This window comes from Corylus avellana, chromosome ca8 (assembly GCF_901000735.1).
Source record: "Corylus avellana chromosome ca8, CavTom2PMs-1.0".
Taxonomy (NCBI): domain Eukaryota; kingdom Viridiplantae; phylum Streptophyta; class Magnoliopsida; order Fagales; family Betulaceae; genus Corylus; species Corylus avellana.
Genome location: NC_081548.1, coordinates 3,720,697 through 3,740,955, shown reverse-complemented (window position 1 = coordinate 3,740,955; position 20,259 = coordinate 3,720,697). Strand labels below are relative to the sequence as shown.

Sequence of the window (20,259 nt, the reverse complement as noted above, 5' to 3'; positions counted from 1 at the left end):
GAAAAAAAATTTGCGATTTCGATAAGCAGGCTAGCCTGTTTGGGAGTGCGATTTTAAAAATTGCGTTTTTGAAATCGTCACTTTTTAAAATCGCACAGACATTTGGTAAAACATGCTAAAATTACACAAGAATTTTTCACGATTTTAAAATTTGCGTTTTTAAAATCGCAATTCCAAACACTCCAAAGTTGCGATTTGGTTTAAAAACGCAGATTATTTCTTTAAAAACGCATTTCCAAAGGGGCGCTTCTTTGATAAAGTGCGAATTTAAACCAAAATTAAGATTTCGTATAACAAATATTTGATAAAATTTTAACATGTTTTACCAAATACCTTTACAATTTTAAAAAGTAGTGATTTCAAAAACGTAAACTTTTAAAATCGTACCGCACTTATTAAAACCGTAATCCCAAACGGACTAGATTACCATATAAGTGTTTGGATTGTGTAGCGAGATGTATATAAAATTGTATTGGTCAATTCTAACCAACTCAATTAATTTAACCAGTCAAGTCCTCCGATCACAACCTTCTAATTATTAAATTTGTGTTGAGTTCGCGATTATGTTAAAAATTGTCTTCCTTTATACCGTGTGTTTGATCCGAGAGAGAGAAGAAGACGGAGAGGGAGACGTCAAAATCCCCCCCCCCCCCATACGTTTATATACGACTTAATTTTTTGTTTTTCAAACTTTAGTAGGGGCGATGGGTCTCCATGTGGCTCCGCCACTGCCTTCTGCCTTACCAAATTACCCCATGTTGAAGAAAGCACGTCTAAACGTACAGCTCCAAATCTCCAAATTTGGCCAAAAACCCATAAAAACTCATTCTCTCAAAGAGGTTTGTAAGCAAGCAAGCCTTCAAGAAGCTTTTCAAACATTAACTCGTTTATTCACTGAACAAAATTCACTTCCGTTTTGTCTGGAGGAGTCTTATTCGTCAGTTCTTGAGCTCTGTGCAGCTAAGAAAGCTCTCTCACATGGGCAACAAGTGCATGCCCATATGATAAAGTCTTATGCTGTGTGTGACTCGGTGTTTTTGACTACTAGGCTTGTGTTCATGTATGGGAAATGTGGCTCTCTTTCGAGTGCAGAGAAGATGTTCGATAAAATGTCTCATCGAACCATTTTTACGTGGAATGCTATGATTGGTGCTTATGTTTCAAATGGGGGACCTCTGAGAGCTCTTAAACTGTATAGACAAATGCGGGTCTCGGGAGTTCCACTTGATTCTTGCACTTTTCCTTCTGTGCTAAAAGCTTGTGGTGAACTTAATAACATCCGTTGCGGGACTGAAATTCATGGTCTAGCTATCAAATGTGGATATGATTGTATTGTATTTGTTGTCAATTCAATTGTTGCGATGTATGCAAAGTGCGGTAATCTTGATGGGGCAAGGCAATTATTTGACCGTATGACCGAAAAGGATGATATTGTGTCCTGGAATTGTATAATTTCGGCATATGCAGCACATGGACAATCTGTAGAGGCATTAGGACTTTTTAGAGATATGCAGAGCGTGGGTCTTGCTATGAACACGTATACTTTTGTTGCTACCCTTCAAGCCTGTGAGGATTCATTCTTTGTGAAACTTGGTATGGAGATCCATGCTGCTATTTTAAAAGCTAGTCATGATGTTGATGTTTATTTAGCTAATGCTTTGATTACTATGTATGCAAGATGTGGTAAAATGAATGAAGCTGCAAGAATTTTTTATAAGATGGATGATAAAGATTATATATCATGGAATGCTTTTCTCTCTGGTTTTGTCCAAAATGGCCTATATGAAGAAGCTATAAGGTTATTCCATGATATGCAGGATGCTGATAGAAAACCTGACCAGGTTTCAGTATTAAATGTTATTGCAGCATCTGGTCGATTGGGGAATTTATCGAAGGGAAGGGAACTTCACGCTTATGCAATAAAACATGGATTTGATTCTGATTTGCAGATTGGGAATACAATAATTGATATGTACGCAAAGTGTGGCAATGTGGGCTATATGGGTCATGCTTTTGATAGGATGCTTGATAAGGACTTCATTTCTTGGACAACAATAATTGCTGGATATGCTCAGAGCAAAGCATATTCGAAGGCCTTAGAGTTTTTCTTGAAAGTGCAGATGGAAGGGATGGATGTTGATGCAATGATGATTGCAAGTACCCTACTGGCTTGTGGTGGCCTAAAGAACATTTCTTACCTTAAAGAAATTCATGGTTACATTTTGAGGAGAGGTGTGTCTGATCTTGAACTACAGAATTCACTTATTGCTGTCTATGGGGAGTGCGAGAACATTGTTTACGCAAAACGAATGTTTGAATCCATCAAATTTAAAGATGTTGTGTCTTGGACAAGCATGATTACTTGCTATCTCCATAATGGATTTGCAAATGAGGCTCTTGAACTTGTCTACTTGATGAAAGAAACTAATGTTGAACCTGATTCTATAGCTCTAGTGAGCATACTCTCAGGTGCTGCTAGTTTATCTGCCTTGAATAAAGGAAAAGAAATTCATGGATTTCTGATTAGGAAGGGCTTCATCTTAGAGGGATCGCTTGCAAACTCTCTTGTCGATATGTATGCCCGCTGTGGAGATCTAGAGAACTCTTATAAGGTTTTCAATTGTATGAAACAAAAAAGTTTAGCTCTGTGGACAAGTATGATTAATGCAAATGGAATGCATGGCCGTGGCCAAGCAGCAATCGATTTATTCAATAGGATGAAGGGTGAAAGCATTATTCCTGATCATATTACCTTTTTGGTACTTCTTTATGCATGCAGTCATTCAGGACTGATCGATGAAGGTAGAGAACTTCTGGAAGTTATGCAATATGATTATCATTTGGAGCCGTGGCCTGAGCATTATGCCTGTCTGGTTGATCTTTTGGGGCGTGCCAATTGCTTAGAAGAGGCATACCGATTCGTGGAAAGTATGCAGATTGAACCTACTGCTGAAGTTTGGTGTGCTCTCCTTGGGGCTTGCAGGGTTCACCCAAATAAAGAAATTGGACAAATTGCAGCACAAAAGCTCTTAGAATTGCATCCAGAAAATCCAGGAAATTATGTGTTGGTTTCCAATGTATTTGCTGCGAGTGGAAGATGGAAGGATGTTGAAGAAGTAAGAGAGAGAATGAAGGGAAATGGGTTGAAGAAAAATCCTGGATGTAGTTGGGTTGAGATTGGTAATAAGATCCATATTTTCATGGCAAGGGACAAATCTCATCCTCGATCTGATGAGATTTATAATAAACTAGCTCAAATTACAGAAACTTTGAAGAGGGAAGGAGGTTATGTGGCTCAAACCAAATATGTTTTGCACAATGTAGAGGAAGAACAAAAAGTTCAGATGCTTTATGAGCATAGTGAAAGGCTTGCCATTGCTTATGGACTACTTAGAACTCCTGATGGGACCCCTATTCGAGTCACAAAGAATCTTCGGGTTTGCGGTGATTGCCACATTTTTTGTAAGCTAGTCTCAAAATTCTTTGAAAGAGAGCTTGTTGTAAGGGATGCCAACAGATTCCATCACTTTGATAAAGGGGTCTGTTCTTGTGGAGACTATTGGTGATAATACAACCATCTGTAATGATATTAGCTGAACTTTTTCAGAGACTCTTTTGGTTCGTTTCTGCTGATGATCATCATCATATCAAATTGTAAATTGGAAGAGATATGGTTCCATATGTTTGCCGCTTGAAAAGTGCATCATATTGCTTGTTTTCAAGTAACTGAACAGCTGTGGGGCTCTCAATGGTGATTGTTTGGAGTGTTTTTTGATTTTGAGCTTGTTGACCAACTTAAAAAGTTTGGATGAATCACAGGTTAGTTGAAACACATATTTTCTCTTTTGTTGTGGGAAAAGCATTTGTGACAGATATTGAAAAGTTGAAATCAGCAGCAAAACAAGGTCTTTGAATATGTTTAAAGTGTTAAAAGTTTTTTTTCATAAGTCACAAAGGTTTGCATGTCATATGTCAGTGTCTGAATGTAGATTATTTTTCTGTGTTATTGGTTGTTGGAACTCATATTTTGCATATTTCTGTGCAGGATGGAATCAACCCTGGTTCAAATTTGTTATCTGCGATTGAGATCCTTGCATCTGGGGTATATTTCCTAAATCTTTAGTAGATTAAGTGAATTATTATTTCCAAGGTTTTACTTTGTATTTGTTTGATCTTTTATGTATCTAGTTTGAAACATTCTTCATGTTCTTTCTTGTTAGAGATTGTCGTCTGTAATGATTTTCTCTTAGTCCTTCAAATTGACCAAGATCCAATGGTTAGCTGAACCTAATGGGATTGGTTTTCTTTAACTATGATTACTGTTCTGCGAATGTAAATGCTTACAACATTGTATAGTCCATGAGGTGGCTTCCTACATCATGTCTATTCATTAACTTTTAGTGCAATTTTCATCATTGCAGCCTGTTGATAAGCAGTTGCTGTCTCATTCATATTCTCAATGCCCTTCTGGACCCTTATGAGAATAGTCAAACTAGCACATTCTTTGTATTGATTGACAAACTTTTGATTCTTCTTTTAACTTTACTTAATAGTCGGGTGTATCTCTTGTATACTTTTTATATACTTGGACTACGCTTTTTGTGCTTTTTTAATAAATTGCAAGTAATTGTATTTAAAAAAAAAAAGAAAAAAAAAGTTGATCAATACCTTTTTTAAGTTGCAGTTATATTAACATCTTTGTACTGGCTCATGACTAAAACCTGCTTGCTCTTTCAGGTGGTTGCCATTGCCAATGGGTCTTTGATACTCTTTGCTTGTTACAAACTTCTCTTACATTTACTGGTGGATCACCATTACATTATACTCATGACTTTCAAAGTGAAATACGACAAATGGAAGGGCTAAAAGTCATGGTGACAGTCAGTAGTGATTTTTTATTTATTTATTTATTTTTATTTTTTAAATCAATACAGGGAAAGGGGAAGATAGGGAGTGTGAGTAGTAAATTATATTTGACTTTCAAAGTGGAATACAATAAATGGAAGGGCCAAAGGTCATTATAGTAGGCAGTGAAAGAGGTGGATAAGATTTTCACTTAAAAGCACACTTCCAAAAGCTGCTCTTTGATGAAAATTGGCACTAAATTATACATAAAATATGCACTAGGTCATCTTGAAAACTTAATCTTAAGGTTGAAAATTTCCAGAGCTTGGTCATCAAGAAAGGGAAGTCTAATTACTCCTCACGAAAGTCTTCTCTTTCACATTTATTATCCTTATATTAAATGCTTTGCGTTTTTATCAAACTCCATGGATTTTCAAAGTGACAAAAACAATAATTGTGTTTTTTACCATTTTCCTTCTTTATTTTTTTCTTTCCTTTTGTCCATATTCTATTAAAAAAGCTTACTGATTTTGTGTTGCGTGTTCAGGTTGTCACGTAAAACCAATAAAACATTGTCACATGTCCATTCTTGTTATATCAGCATATCACTTAAAGAAATAAAGATGATTGCTAGGTGGGTCGCATGGCCAAGGTCTCTTGTGAGCCACCGGCAGGAGAGGAGGGGGTTGCGGACCCACCGGCAAGGTGGGGTATCCCTCGTGAACCACTTTGCCTAGTTAAACTTAACCCTATAAATGTTTTAAAAAATAATATTTTAATAGAATAGAGAAATGTTTATAGAGTTTTTGAAATTAGATAATTAAAGCTTTTTTTTTTTAAATGAATTTTTTGGCTAAAATTTAGATTTAAAAAAGAAAAAGCATAAGCGGATGCAAAGCCATGTGTATCTCTGAACTTTGGTGAGTTCCTCCGGTGCCAAAAATCTCCTCAGTTTGCATGAGAAAGCTGCCCCAGAGAGAAACTATTGGATCAGAAAATTGGCCCATTAACAACATCTGGGCTTATCGATGCATTTCTAGAAGAGAACAAGGCCCAAGTACTTGTCATTGATACGTGACGATAAGCAAGCACCGTAACCGGTAGACCCTATCTCACTCGGTAGTTTCACGCGTAGCTCAACGTGCTGTATTGGCTGTCCGCGTTGACGTGGCAGCTCCACATATCCTCTTGTGACGATAACCCACGAGCTACTGTAGAGACTAGAGGGTGCTCATCTATTGTCTACCGTGTAACACACCTCCACAATAACTCAACCAATAATCACTTGCCACGTCATAGTGAAATAGCAGACACGTGAGATCCAAACGAGCTTTTCCCAGCTGCGTGAGCCACGTAACGCGCGTGTGGTGGCTCACACGGAAACGCGGGCGTGACTTCCCCTCCCTCTCTTTCTCTCTCGCGAGTCTATATATATTTTTCTGTAGATGGGTTTTGAGGGTCTCGTATTTTTGAAAGTTTGAGAAGAAAAGGGGATGATGAAGTGGTCGCCATGGATGGGAGCTGGTGGGGGGGCCAAGAAGTTGCACGTGAAGCTGAACAGGTTGAAGCTCGAAGTGATCTGTAAGGAAAAGGTAGAAAATGGTAAGATTTTGGCGGCTGAGATCAAATGGAAAGGCCCCAATTCTGGAGCTCGACTTCCATTTTATCGAACATCTACGTGCCAAAGAAATCACACCCGCCAAAGAAGCCTGAGACGAGGAAAATCCGCTCAATGGGACGAAGAATTTGAAAGTGTCTGCAATTTCTCTGTTTCCAAGGACGGTTCTCTGGGTCCGTGGATTGTCACTTTTAACGTCTTATATGTAAGTTTTTTTTTGGTTTTTTTTTTTGAATTTTTTGAGATCTTTATTGGTGTTTGATTTTTTTTTTTTTTAATTTGTAAGGGAAATGAATTTTTGAGTTTTTGTTGTTTTGGGGGTGATAATGAAGGGAGAGAGTAGAGAATCGAGGGGTAAATTGGCGGTTCTGGGAAAAGCGTCGTTGAACTTGGCGGAGTTGGCTTCGAAGAAGGCGACTCGGATCGAAAGAAAGCTTCCCATGACTTTAGACAACGGTCGTTTTGCCACAGACGCCACCCTTTCGGTAAACCACCACTTATATATTATTACTCCTCAATTAATTCTCATGACTCTGTGTCTGTAAAATGATACTTCCGACAAAGAAGAAGGCATTTTTGAATATTTATATATTTTATTTAATTTTTTATAAACTTTGAGCAGTTGATTGTAGGACCCACTTTGTAGTTGACCTTGTCTTTTGGTGTTGATTGTTGAAGCGGTAAGTTTGGTGGTTTGTGCAGGTCTCCGTGAGCTTTGTCGAGGTCAGAGATGCTCGCGACTCGTCTAGAATCGGTCTAAACTCGGCCGAGTGTGACTCAGAGAACGCGTTACTCAGAAAGGTCAAGGATTTGACCAGCCTTAAGAGGAGGAAGAAGGAGAAGAAGCAGAATGCTGAAGTGAGTTCTACGGTGTTTGACTGGGCGGGCTCGAGTGAGTCCACTAACACGTCCACGGGTGACAAATGCAAAGTAGCGTCGAGTTCAATGGCTGAGTTGGGATCGTTCCCGAGTTCGGGTACTCAGTTGGACCCGGCTCGGAAAACGGGTTTTTTCTCGTGGAAGAGAAGTCGATCAAAGGGAAGAAGAGTAGAGCCGTTGAGGTCGGGTCCCGTACGGGTACGTCATTTATTTTTTCTTTGTTTTCATATTGAATAAAGTTGCAAAAATACATGGGATTTATAATTTATATTACATTTTGGTTTCATTTAATTATTTATTTTATGGTTAATTAGATTAGTAAAAGTTAATATGAATTATAAAATAGGTTCTCTTTATTTCACTGCCTATTCTAATATCAGCTTGGTTGCTTCAAGAATTATGTGCTCAAAAAATTTTAATTGATAGGAATGTTAAATTATCATTTATTTTAAAATTTTGAATTGATAAAAATATAATAAATTTAATCTTCATTTTCTTCTATAATAGCTAATAGAGAATTTACAAGAGAGTCTCATGCTTTTGTTGAAATGAATGAAAAACACCCTCTCTAATGTTATGATGAGTGATGCCATTGATAGAGAGTGAACTAGAAAAATTAATTAACCCACTTTCCATTTAAAAGGGTTTCTTTAGTGCTTTTGTGCTCCTGTGTTAGAGGGTTTTACTACATCATGTTTATTAACGACTTTGTTTTATGTCTTTTATTATGTTATCAAGCTAAAGATATTAACAAACAACCTAAAACACAAAAGAGTTTTTCATCTTTTGTATCACATCAAAACACTTTTTAAAACCAATTACGCAAAATACTTCCAAAACACATTAACAAACATACAGTATCTATAGCAAGATCAATGACCTTTGGTTTCTTTTTTCTTTTTTTTTTTTGAGATCTAATGTTAGTCATGAACATGAACATACATGCAGAGAAGAGATGCTACTGGATCCTCTTCATCGGATCCGAATCCACAAATTGCTGCTCAAATTGTTAGTAATCCGGGCAACAAATGTGAAAAAGTCTCTATGGGGCACACCTACTCCAACAAGTCGACGGATTGCCCAAGATCTGCTAGGGCGAGTGATTCCCATACGGACTCTATTACATTTGCTGCCCAAAGTCCAAACAATTCAAACAACAACATTACTAGGAATTTCTATCCCTCATTCAACCTAGACTCTAAAGACGACACTTGCAGGAGACGAAACTGGGAAGTAAAGGAACTCGTCAGCAGAGATGGGCAAGTGAAGCTCAAAACCAATGTGTTCTTCGCGTCCTTCGACCAAAGGAGTGAAAGAGCGTCAGGACAGAGTGCCTGCACTGCACTAGTTACCGTCATTGCTCACCGGCTCCACGCGAACCAAAACATGCCGACAAGATCCGAATTCGATAGGCTCATCATACAAGGTTCCCATGAGTGGAAAAAGCTCTGCAGAAATGACACCTACATGCAATCCTTTCCTGACAAACACTTTGATCTTGAAACAGTCTTGAAAGCAAACCTTAGGCCGCTCTCTGTCTTGCGAGATAAATCTTTTATCGGGTTCTTTTGCCCCGAGAAGTTCGAGTGCTTGAAGGAAGCCATGTCATTTGATGCAATTTGGAATAAGATCAGTAGCAGCATTAACAACAAAGATTATGATCAACCATGTATATACATTGTGAGTTGGAATGACCATTTCTTTGTGTTGAAGGTAGAGGCTGATGCTTATTACATCATTGACTCCTTGGGTGAGAGGCTCTTTGAGGGTTGCAACCAGGCATACATGTTAAAGTTTGATGATTCAAGTTTGATGTATAAAACAGGAAGTGAAGAGACTGTGTGCATTGGCAAAGAGTGTTGTAAAGAGTTCATCAAGAGATTTCTAGCTGCCATTCCTCTTCAGGAACTGGAGGAGGAGAAAGAGAAGGGTGGAGTCTCTAACCATCTCCACCGGAGGCTGCAGATTGAGTTCCACCTTTGCTCTTCTCCTTATCATTCTTCTTCATCTACTACTTCTTCTTCTTCCACGTACTCTCTCTTTTCAAGCGGCGATCTTATGTAGAAATAAGTATGTGAATGGTATAGTTGGATACCTTTTTTTGTGTTTTTTGGAACACTTTTTGGATTAGATAGTTGTTTCAATGAGAAATCATAGCATTTCTGGGCAGATTAGAATGCTTTTCAAGTCAAAGTATTCTATGAAACTTATGTTTTGCAGTTTGATAATTTCAGACTGATGATTTACTGTAGCATACTCACTTTTTCACAAATAATTTGGGGCCAGATTGTTTGTTTATAATATGGAAATGCAATTAAAAAATGAAAAAAAAAAACCCATATAAATGGAAAGGCAACCAACGAACAAACCAATGATCAGGCAATGGGTGACAACAGATTCATTGATTTATTTATTTAGTGATGTATTTATATTTTTATAAATTTTATGAGGTATAATGGTCGTTTTAACATCACGTATGGGTCACCTGATGCACTTGCCATTTGACTTAACTGGAATTTTTAATGGAAGGGGGACATTGCAACCCCAATTGTAAATTGAGAGGACAATTCAAAATTTGAAAGATTAAAGAAAAACATTACAAATTGGGTAAACTGAAAAATTAAATTGATCAAATTGAAAATTGAGTTCTAGGTGAAAAGTTCAAAAAAAAAAAAAAAAAAAAAATACAGTTTTCAAATATCCTCCCTTATATCTTGTTATAAGAGACATGGAATGATTGTGCGAATAGGATCTTGTTCTAAGACAATGGGTTGATTATGAGAATAGGACATAAGTTGTCCCATCCATAAATGGTGTTTCCAACCTCCTCCGCCGAGGTAGACCCTAAAAGGGGGAATCTTAATAGTAACGATTCTAATTCAATTTTCTCAACGATTCTTAGTTATTTCTGGCATTATTGGTTTCTATATTTTCTCTAGTTCTCCATCTTTTAGTGATTTTTCCAACTTTGGGAAAACTTTATTGCCTTTTTATTTTTCTAGTTTTTGAAGCAACAAGATTTCAAGTTTTCTCTTTCATAGCTACTCGTAGCTTGTTGAGCAGGTGAATCCAAGACACGAATCTTCTTTTCGATTTCTGCTTTTGCTATGTAGAAGTGAAAAAACGGTTAGTGGTTATTAAGTAAAATTACTAACCGCAATCGTTTAGGCGGTTAATCGGATTAACTGCTAACTGCTTTTTTTAAAAAAAAAATCAAAAAATCAAAATCAAAACGACGTTGCTTTTACAATAATACCCTACTACATATGATTTCATTTATAGAGTTTTATACATTTTCTTATATATTTAAACATCAAAACAACGTCGTTTCATGTATGTGTATATATATATATATATATATATATATATATGCACGTTTAGCAGTTAATGGTTGGTGGTTTCTTCAAATCCTAAAACCGCTAACCGTATCGCCTTAGGCGGTTAGCGATTTATTTTCTAACAGCTTCAAAGACGGTTAAGCGATTAGCGGGCGGTTATTTCAACAGTAGTGGGAGCTAGAAATTTACAATTATAGGGGCCAAATTAAAAATATAATAAACGCAATTTAAAATAAAAAATAAATGTTTTTCACTTGCAACCCTTAGGTTCCCACCACTAGAATTTTAGAATGATGTTTTTTAACTTCAACCCTTAGAGATTTAAGAGGACATTCTTTGAGATTTAAAGTTTCGTTATTAAAATCCAATAGTGTATTGCTTTTTGGAATGTCAACTTCTTTTCTTTTGAATATTCTCTAAGTAGCAAATAGTGCTTGATAGCTGATGCAATCAAAACAAATATCGTTTTTGCCTTATTTACTCAATAGAAAAAAGAAAATGGTTACCAAAAAAAAAAAAAGATTGTCTTCGTAAGAAAATTTTGGTTATTTTTTCACTCGAGACAATTTTGATTGGAGTAATTCTAAATGGCCTATTTGTATCTTATTAAGAATGATGTGGCTATTAAAATCATTCTTTGATCAAAACTTAATAATGATCAATCACAAGTACAATGGTGATTTTAATAGCCACATCATTCTTAGTAGGACACAAGTAGACCTCCTAAAATTACTCTTTTGACTGTTTTTTTTTTGCTAAAGAGATTACCAATGATTTTTTAACCATTGGATCCACTTTCTCTTTGGTGAGTCCTATAAATTTAAAGGTTGATTTAATTTATTATTTTTTTAAAAAAGTAAAGAGATGCTCTAGCATTTCTATTTTTTAACTGAATAAGTCAAAAGTCCTTAAAATAAATAACTTTTAAAGTGGTTGATCACAACAATAATTAGTTTCCTTGCTGATCAGACTCCAAAATCACACTATAATGTTTCATTCAGGAAAACATGCATAGAGAAACAATAGCCGTAGGCTGTAGAAGTTTAAAAACGGTAGCTATCAATATCATTATATTTCTTACCTTTAATTTCTTTATTTTCTCCTTTTTCACTGACACACCAGATTTCTTTACCTATAAACCTTTGAAACCTTGATTTCTGGAATTGTCTCAAGCATTTAAACATTATTTTCCTAAATAGCTCAATTACTTCCTTTATTAAATAGCTTTTAAAGTAATTGATATATATATATATATATATATAAGTACTATAAATAAGAGCAAGGTCTTGTAACATTATATTCTGAAAATGTCAGGGAAATTAAACAGCATTATTAGTTGAAAAATGGCAGCTACCATAAAATTTATTTACTATTTAATGAGGAGAAACAATAGAATTCTTTTTCTTTTTAACCATCTCTATAGTAAATGGATGAATTCACCATTAAATTTGTGTAGAGTTTAAATGAGTCCACAAATCTAATGGTTAAATTTGTAAAACAAAATATTTGAAAGATTGTTGTGTAACATGCCTCTTTAATGGTTTGTGACCGATTTAAGGGTCTTATTTGGACCCAAGCCAAATTGCCTCCATAATTTTTACAATAAATTTAATTTCAATCCTACCACTGTGTCATTCTCATGAACATTTTGACACGTGTCAGTTCAATAAACTAAGTTGAAAAAACCAAATTTGGAGAAAATCTGTCCCCAAATAGTGTTCATCAAACTCATACTAGAATAGTGTTCAACCAACTTAGCACAAATATGTTCGCCTTAATTTGTGCCTTTTTTGCTTCTGAAACCGTCTTGCGCGGCCCCTTGAGAGGACCGGGTCATTTGTTTGTCATATTTTCTTTGTTTTGTAATTATTTTCACACTGCTTTAATTTGTTTTTGGTCTATTGTTGTGGAGCCCACCTCTTTTTCGTTTTTATGATCGTCCCCTCCTTCCTTTTGGATCAGAAGTGAAAATGATCATTTCCTGTAACCTCTTTCTTATTCAATTAAAAAATAAAAACTTAGCACAAATTTAAGGTTGATTGTGCTTTAAAGTAATTGCTGACATTTTTTAACAGTAAATTCCTTGCCTACAGAAAGCATTATTCTTAATCGAGAGGTCTACTCTCAACTCATTGCATCTAATTTTTAAGATTTGTTAATTGGTCCCAATGAAATACTCGCATGGTGGAAGCAAAAATTGTTATTTTAATCACCACTAACCTTTCAATCTCTTTCACCTATTTTATTTTGTTCTTCTTATCACTTTCCAAAACGCCTAACCAAACATGCTTTTTAAAGTTCTCTTTTTGAGAAAGAGTTGTAAAATAGGAAAATGCTTAGGGAAAGAATATGAAATCAATTCAATATTTAAATGGGTATATCTTAGATTTTCCTTAAATTTATGTGTCATAAGCATTTTCCTATTTATTTTAGTGTGAAATGTATTTGAATATGAAAGTAAAAAGTAGCTTGGTTTCCTTAATTTAAAGGAAAATTTAAGAGAGAAAAGTTGATGCTAAAGCTCTTACAAATTCGGATCTAGATTCATAACAATTTGCTTTCCAGATTGATAAAATCCTACTTGCCCGTGTAGAGAAATGGGCTGCTCAAGACTTGCTTAGGTAGGTAGACCTCATATGAATTCTTTCATATTTACTTTTTGAATTGCTAACAAGTCGGACAAAAAAATTATTGAGAATCTATATCCTACAAACTCAATTGCCGTTTCATATTATATGAAAATAAATGCTATGTGAAGTCGTGAACTGTTACATGATAGTCCAAATTTTAGTGGCCGACATGATAAATATCACGGACTTCGTTGAAAAAACTATTCTGACCCCACAAATGGCAGATGGGCGTTACAAGATTAGCACCATTCAACTCTTATATAATGTAGAAAACAAGGAGCCCTATAGTGTCATCCATTCATCAATCTCTTTCTGTTCCTAAAGAAAGACACTGATATTGTTTATTTGAGTGGGGGACAGGGAGGTGTCTCTATCCAAATCCTATTATCATATGAGTCAATGTGCCTTGAAGGCTTGAAGCTGTGGTGTGGACCCTCATCTACTAGCTAGGAAGGGAAACATTATGATAAATGAATAACTAGGGTTTAACAGTTTCCGTGGGATAGTTGAAAAGTCTGCAACTACACCAAAACTGACTTGCAAATTTCTAACCCCATAACATATTTTGTTGGATCTGAATCTGAATCCCAGCAATTTTCAACTCATACTCAAATTTCTCTATGGAGCCCACTTGCCCCATCCCATCAGGTGGTTGGATTGTCCGAGATTTGCTGGCCGAACTGTTAGCAATGCAGACAGCAATTTCCTGAAATTTCTTTAACAAGTAAACTAAAAACACAAACTAAAAGATCTAAAAAGAACTGCCTGCCCATGACACTGACGCCCCCATTCAACTACTGTGGTCCAAAATTTCTTAGAAGGCACAACATGTTTTACACGACAGTAAAGTTCAAGGACTTCCTGAATTCAAATAAAGCTTTAGACATTAATAGAACGACAACATACCCATCAACAGGAAGTGGTACTAGATCAGAAATTTGTCCTGCCACCACCATGTTCTAGGTTATTTCAGATGGCCAAGGAAACAGCTTCTGCACATCTCCTCCCCCATTTCTACAAGTCCTATAATCAATTTAACAGCATGCTGATTAGGCCTGGGTAAATTAACCGCATACCGACACCGCTTAACTGATGGGCGGTAGGCAGTGGACTTTTTCTATTTTCGACAAACTCAGATCGGTAGGCGGAATAACATTTTCTAACCGAACTGACTTTACTAACCAACTTTGCCAAACAATTTTCAATTTCTTCACTTACCGACATTACCAACCGCCATTACCGACCGATATTACCGAACTGACATTACCGACCGCTATTCGGTGACAGAACAAAAAGTTGACGGAATAAGTATGTGAAATTTTCGACTTTACCGACAACGGCGGTGCGAAATGCGAAAACCCAATTTTCTTTTCTCCATGTTAGCCCCAATCCACCATTCAGATCACGCACTTCATAACAAATTCCACCAGAAGCATAAACCTGCCCCACTTTCCAATTTCCTTTCTGCTTTGGGTAGTTTGATATCAAAATTATGCACTTTACCCAGCCAAAACTGCTAGGATAACCCACTTATGCATATATGTCAGATATTGAGAAAAGCTTCAATTTGATCACCCTCTCTTTTACACCAAGGCGCCCACACACACACACACTTTTTCATTTATCTTCCTATGTCCTATTGTCAAAGCAAAATCTTCATCTGGTGGATATAACTAAGTCAATAAGGATAGATGACATATATTTCCATGTTCTAGAACCAGCATCAGTCACACAAAAGATTCTTTTGTACATTGCATATCAAAAAGCCTCTTCAGTTAGTTTGTCCACGTACATCTAACTTAAAACTTAAGTCTTTTTACATTTTTACAATCTTTGTTGCATCATTGGAAAAAAGCAACTCATCAAAATCTAATTTGACCATATCAACATTGCTAGAGAAACCTTCCACATCAAGATCTGAAACAACACACTTTAGCAAAGAGTCAGTCTACGAACCTGCATTTCTCATACTTCCAGTTAAGTGACTACAAGGAAGATTTGGCTGCCAAAATAATTGCTGATCCTCCGCAGGCTGATTAAAATCTGCCTTTCGCTTTCTCGTTGTTGCTTCGTCATTCCAATATTTACCCTCAAAACTCCATTTACTTGAACAGGAGTCTGATGGTCCATACGCATTTCCCCCAGGACAGAAAGAGACCTTTTTATCCGCCTGTGGTGATTGACCACTACCAGAACCAACATCTTCAACATCTTGGAGATTACTCTTTCCAACACTCGGGCATGTAACAGGGACAGGACCCAATCGCAATGATAGATCACAGCCACTATTAAATGTGTTCACAGGAGTTCTCCTTGTATTAGTTTCAGTCATCTTATAGGAAGCATCTACATTACAGCAAAAGCGGCTCCCAACACCCATCTTGGCAGGCTCCAAAATGTTAGAAGTCAACTTAGTAATTGCAAAACCAGGCCAAGGTTCTTCAAACTGTTGGCGATTTCCATAATACAAAGGATAAACTGAATAAAAGTTTGATGCCGGATAGTTTTCCATAGGTAAGCTGGGGTGGTTATTACTAGATGGCCGAACATTCTCAGATGCAAAGGGAGGCTTGTTAGAGGCACAATCGTTGTTCAGGGCAACAGGGCTTGGATTAGTAGAAATCAGAGTAGTGGGTTTCACAAAATTTGGACAATGAGATATATACTTCGAAGTAGGAGTATAAGCCCCTTGATTAGAATTCTCAACTGTGACAAGAGAAACGCCAGAGGCCTCTTGAGTGCTGGGACTCAGATAACACCTTGGGATGCTATTCCGTTGGCTCCTTGATGCTCTTCTTGGCGTGCAGCCCAAATTTAGAGCAGCTGAGTGATGCAGGAAAAGAATTACACACAGACACTATAAGCAACTACTAGCACTCATTTTAGACACAAAGCAAGGAGAATTAAATTCATGGTAACCACATGCTTACTAATATCAACATCCTTGGCAATGGGCTTACCTTCAATACAAGGCTGGAGAAGCTTTCCATTTTCTGTACTCTCGTCCCGTCTAATAATTGTATTAATGGCGTCATTCGTTCGTTCCCACAGTGTTTTAAGGTCCATGTATTCAGCCTAAGCAAGAAAGAGGACCCAAAAGATGAGCTTGAAAAAACAAGGGAACTAAACCCAGATATATGCTCAAGCTCTGCACATTTATCCAGCCAAGAAAAATGTAGCAAATGAAAAGAAGTTAGAAATTTCAATCTTACATTCAACATAGTTTAGGTCCCAAATGATTTTATTTCTTCTTTTTTCTTCAGAGAAAAAAGAAAACACACACACAAAAACATAATATTTGAAAGCAAGTAGATGGAAAGTATGCAAAACCCCTTTCTGATTGAAAGTATCAAAAGAGAAGACAATCATGTATTGTACCTCAGAATTGGCTTTGGAGTACATAATCTCTTCTGCTTTGAGCACAACAATAGGGAGCTTCTCTTGCCATTCTTTGTTCTTTTTAGTAGCTGAGCCATGAACCTCATTGACAACCCTAAGCAGGCACAGAGCAGAGATTAGATGCGTTTATAGATACCTTTACATCAATATGGATATTCTGAGAAGCGTGGTGGACCTGAAAATCTCTTGAATGAGAGAACCTCTGATGGGTTGGTGCCTTTCACTGTGCCAAGCTTTCCTAACACACTCATACGGTCTTGGGCCTGGTCTAGGCATCCTCACAAGTTCTTTCATAGAACAGAGAAAAGAGAAGGGGTGTGTGGTGGGTTGGTGGTGGAGAGCTCTGTCTCTTGAGAGAGAAACAAAGACCCAAGAAGGTGTTTGACAAGTTATAGTGGTTTCTGGTTTCTTCTCTTTTTCTTTGCTTTTTCTTCCTACTTATGACTCTTTCTGAGACTCTGAACAAAATGCAGTACCACCAGGATTTTAAGCAAGCGGGGAAATGAGTCCGGAGGGGTTTGGCTTTTTCTCTGGTTTTGCTCTTTCCTTTCTTTGCTGTCACAAGCTGAATAATTTGTCTATTTTTGGAAATCAAACTCAATTATATCTCATTTCTTGAATTTCTTATTCATAAAACAAACTCTCTCTCTCTCTTTCTTCCTCTCTTTTTTCTGCTAAAGTTGTCAAAATTGGTAACCTATAATCCAACTTTCACACCCACATAAGAGTCTGACAAGTATTGACACAACCCACAAACATAATATAAAATTAATGAGGTTTAACAAATTAATTCATTTAATTAAAAAGATTAAGTTATAATTAGTTTTGTATTTTTATACACAAATATCTGCATTTATCTTTTACTGTTGTTTTCTTTGGGAAAGGAAAAAAAAAAACTCAATTATTTCAAAGGGTTTAATCGATGAGTTTGGCGTGTCCCCCACTCATCCACATGCCTGCTTCCCCTAACCCCTAGAGTCCCTTTCTCCCTGTTGCTTTTGTCGTATAGCTTTCTGCCCTTCTCTCTCTTCCTCCTGACCATTCGTGTCGCGAAAGTGGGAGAGATTTGATAATTCGGTCACTGTCGGTGGTCTTTATGCAACCCCAACCTCTACTCAAACTGTAACAATGGCAGAAACAGAGACATATGATGCAACCCACAAACCCTCACTACTTCTAATCAACCCTTTGATATTTTCATTAGCATCACACTAATATTTGTTAAACATGGTTGCTCATCTTTTGAATGAAAAAGTAACATTCATCTTTAGCATAAAAGCTATTAGTTTTTAGTGGTCTTTTTATTAGGGTTGAAAAGCTGTCGGTAATCGCGAATCGCAACTGTTTATGTGGTTAATAAAATTAAATGACCGTTTTCATTGACAATTAGTGATTATTTAATAACCATCTGTTAGTAGTTATTAAATAAGAGAAAACCACTATTAACCGCTAACCGCTTTTAAAATAAAAGAGAGAGAGAGAAAGAAGAAAAAAATTAGAAAAAATCAAAACAACGTGGTTTATACGGTAATACTTTATTACATTCGACATCATTTTTAGAGTTTTATGCATTTTTTTAATATATTTAAACACCAAAACAACAATTTTTTATGTATATATATAGGCTGTTAGTGGTCCAAATCTTAAAACCACTAACCGCATCACTTATAAATGTTAGTGATTTTTTTCAACCGCCTTCAAAAACGGTCAAACAATTAATACCGGCTACTACCACCGGTACCAACCCCTTGGTAAATAAAATGACAAAAGTTTTTTTGTTTTTTTAGGTGATTAAAGTAATTTGTGGGTGTGAATAAATTTTGGGTTGGTTACAATTTAAAGTTTCAATTTTTGGAGCAGTTGGCTACATTTAACAGGAGTAAATCTCACTACTGGTGGAGAAATGAAAGTCGACCACCAATTTATACAAAGAACCAAACTCGTACATTTTGCCCGATTGATGTAACTAATGTTTCAAGGAATCCTTTTTGTTGTGTTGTGTTTTTTTATTTATCCTTAAAGTAAGTTGGTAACCACCAAAAGAAAAACATTAATAAACCAATTAGTACCTTGTGCTGGCATTTTTATTATGTATCTTAAAAAAATACAAATGAAAAAAAATTAAGAAAAGTGTTTTAGTTATATAACTTTCATTATAATTCCTTTATAAACCCAACATCTAGCATAGTAGTTCAATGACTAAAAAAAAAAATTAAATGGTTAGGTGCACATTAAGACATGTGCTCGAATCTCATAATGAGTATCTTCATACTTGATTAGCATAAATTATCTTGGTTTCTATTAATGTCCTAATAGGACTAAGTCAGGTTATGATTCAGTCAAATTTGAGGAATTTAATTAGAAAAAAAAAAAATTGTAATAAAAACTGTATTACATCTAACGCTCAACAAATATAATAAAAAATTGAAAAAAAAAAAAAAGCGTAATTCATTAGGTTTTCATCTCTTTTCTCTCTAGCCGCCAGAGAGAAAAGTGAAACCCCTCAACCGCATAGGGGAGGAGGGTTGGCCGTTTGGCTGCCTCCCTCCTCCCCTTGTCCTCCTCACTCCGGTGCTAGTTATTTACCTAATGCCATAGCCCTGGTGCCTCCTCTCTTCCCTTTCCTTGCCGCTCCTTTCTCCTTCTGTTTTCTCCATTTTTGCTACTTCCCCGCCTTCATTTTTTTTGCAGTGGACTCCTTGGCCTTGTTTTGGCTCTTGGTGGGTTCGACTTGTGGGTGGCTTTCTTTGAACCACCCCCCCCCCCTGCTGGGGGATTTTGTCTATGGTCACCGCTTTGTTGCCCTCTATTAGGGGTTTCTTTCATGCGTCCCCACCGCATTGAGCTCCCACACCCCTTAGGCAACAATTTCCGGCCTGCATGGGTCCGGCTTCCTTCTGGCCACCGTCTTCCGGCTTAGTGCTCCTTTTCCCTGTTTTGGTGATTCCTTGTTGTTTTTTTCCGGTTTTTTTTTTTGTTTTTTGTTTTTTTTTTGTGGTTGTTTTCAGGTCCTGTTTTGCTGGCCTTCTCCGCGCCTGTTCGCCGCCCACCGTCCACTACTGGGTTTTTCGACGCATCCCCGCAGCGATGAGCTTCCAATGCCCCTCCGATTTTTTGTTCCCAGCGTGTGCGTGATCGGAGTTTGCTATTTCTTTTCTTGTCTTATTTCCTTATTGTGTTGCTTCTGTATTTGTGTTTTGGCGTATGTTTTATACCTGTATTGTTTAATTTCCCTATTTTGTACGGCTTATAATAAGGCTATTTCCTCTCTCACTCGATCTATGTCGTCTTTGGGTTAATTAATTTTGGTCCAGACCTTTGGATTGTAGATGTGATCATTATCCTGACCTTCGAGTCGAGGAGAGAGAGTTTCGGCACGAGAGTCTTTCCGCTCTCAGGGTTGAGGAATAATTGTTATCCATGCATTTGGTTGAGTCTGTTTGTTACAGATCTAGTATTAAATTTGATTTTAGTCATGGCTTAGCGGATTGGTCTCGAATCTTGTACTATACTATACTATACCTAGTAACCTTATAGTTTTATGCTATGG

The 20,259-nt window shown here is 36.7% G+C and overlaps 4 protein-coding genes across 6 annotated transcripts in view; 3 read left to right on the top strand and 1 right to left on the bottom strand.

Moving 5' to 3' along the window:
* LOC132189615 (pentatricopeptide repeat-containing protein At3g63370, chloroplastic-like) overlaps window positions 1–119 on the top strand; it is a 2,576-nt gene extending 2,457 nt beyond the window's left edge. The window contains exon 2 of the mRNA XM_059604362.1: window positions 99–119. Within this exon, the coding sequence (XP_059460345.1) occupies window positions 99–119 (21 nt within the window). The remainder of the gene's footprint in view (window positions 1–98) is intronic.
* Window positions 120–654: 535 nt separating this feature from the next.
* LOC132190030 (pentatricopeptide repeat-containing protein At3g63370, chloroplastic) lies at window positions 655–5,063 on the top strand. The gene is made up of 3 exons (XM_059604908.1): window positions 655–3,819; window positions 4,046–4,102; window positions 4,738–5,063. Exon 1 carries the CDS (start codon window positions 705–707, stop codon window positions 3,564–3,566), a length of 2,862 nt encoding a protein of 953 aa, XP_059460891.1. The 5' UTR covers window positions 655–704; the 3' UTR covers window positions 3,567–3,819; window positions 4,046–4,102; window positions 4,738–5,063.
* A 1,180-nt stretch (window positions 5,064–6,243) lies between these two features.
* LOC132189522 (uncharacterized) lies at window positions 6,244–9,529 on the top strand. 2 transcript variants are annotated; one of them, XM_059604264.1, is made up of 4 exons: window positions 6,244–6,668; window positions 6,796–6,948; window positions 7,166–7,540; window positions 8,291–9,529. In XM_059604264.1, the coding sequence occupies exons 1-4, from the start codon at window positions 6,339–6,341 to the stop codon at window positions 9,404–9,406; spliced, it is 1,974 nt and encodes a 657-aa protein (XP_059460247.1). In that variant the 5' UTR covers window positions 6,244–6,338; the 3' UTR covers window positions 9,407–9,529. The 2 variants fall into 2 exon arrangements, with proteins under 2 accessions (XP_059460247.1, XP_059460248.1); XM_059604265.1 differs by having other exon boundaries at window positions 6,586–6,668; window positions 6,750–6,948.
* A 5,455-nt stretch (window positions 9,530–14,984) lies between these two features.
* LOC132189003 (uncharacterized) lies at window positions 14,985–17,328 on the bottom strand. 2 transcript variants are annotated; one of them, XM_059603468.1, is made up of 4 exons: window positions 16,885–17,328; window positions 16,689–16,803; window positions 16,271–16,385; window positions 14,985–16,133 (listed from the first exon to the last, which is right to left on the bottom strand). In XM_059603468.1, the coding sequence occupies exons 1-4, from the start codon at window positions 17,001–17,003 to the stop codon at window positions 15,259–15,261; spliced, it is 1,224 nt and encodes a 407-aa protein (XP_059459451.1). In that variant the 5' UTR covers window positions 17,004–17,328; the 3' UTR covers window positions 14,985–15,258. The 2 variants fall into 2 exon arrangements, with proteins under 2 accessions (XP_059459451.1, XP_059459450.1); XM_059603467.1 differs by lacking the exon at window positions 16,885–17,328 and having other exon boundaries at window positions 16,271–16,458; window positions 16,689–16,878.
* Between the last annotated feature and the right edge of the window lie 2,931 nt (window positions 17,329–20,259).

What these genes read in the sequence shown, in the direction of transcription:
- LOC132190030 (XM_059604908.1), top strand. Translation starts at nt 705, where the DNA reads ATGGGTCTCCATGTGGCTCCGCCACTGCCTTCTGCCTTACCAAATTAC.
- LOC132189522 (XM_059604264.1), top strand. Translation starts at nt 6,339, where the DNA reads ATGATGAAGTGGTCGCCATGGATGGGAGCTGGTGGGGGGGCCAAGAAG. An exon ending in CCACAGACGCCACCCTTTCG is followed by an intron (nt 6,949 to 7,165) that starts GTAAACCACCAC and finishes TGGTTTGTGCAG; the next exon opens with GTCTCCGTGAGCTTTGTCGA. An exon ending in TGAGGTCGGGTCCCGTACGG is followed by an intron (nt 7,541 to 8,290) that starts GTACGTCATTTA and finishes ACATACATGCAG; the next exon opens with AGAAGAGATGCTACTGGATC.
- LOC132189003 (XM_059603468.1), bottom strand. Translation starts at nt 17,003, where the DNA reads ATGAAAGAACTTGTGAGGATGCCTAGACCAGGCCCAAGACCGTATGAG. An exon ending in ACTCCAAAGCCAATTCTGAG is followed by an intron (nt 16,386 to 16,688) that starts GTACAATACATG and finishes TTTCTTGCTTAG; the next exon opens with GCTGAATACATGGACCTTAA. An exon ending in TCTCCAGCCTTGTATTGAAG is followed by an intron (nt 16,134 to 16,270) that starts GTAAGCCCATTG and finishes TGCATCACTCAG; the next exon opens with CTGCTCTAAATTTGGGCTGC.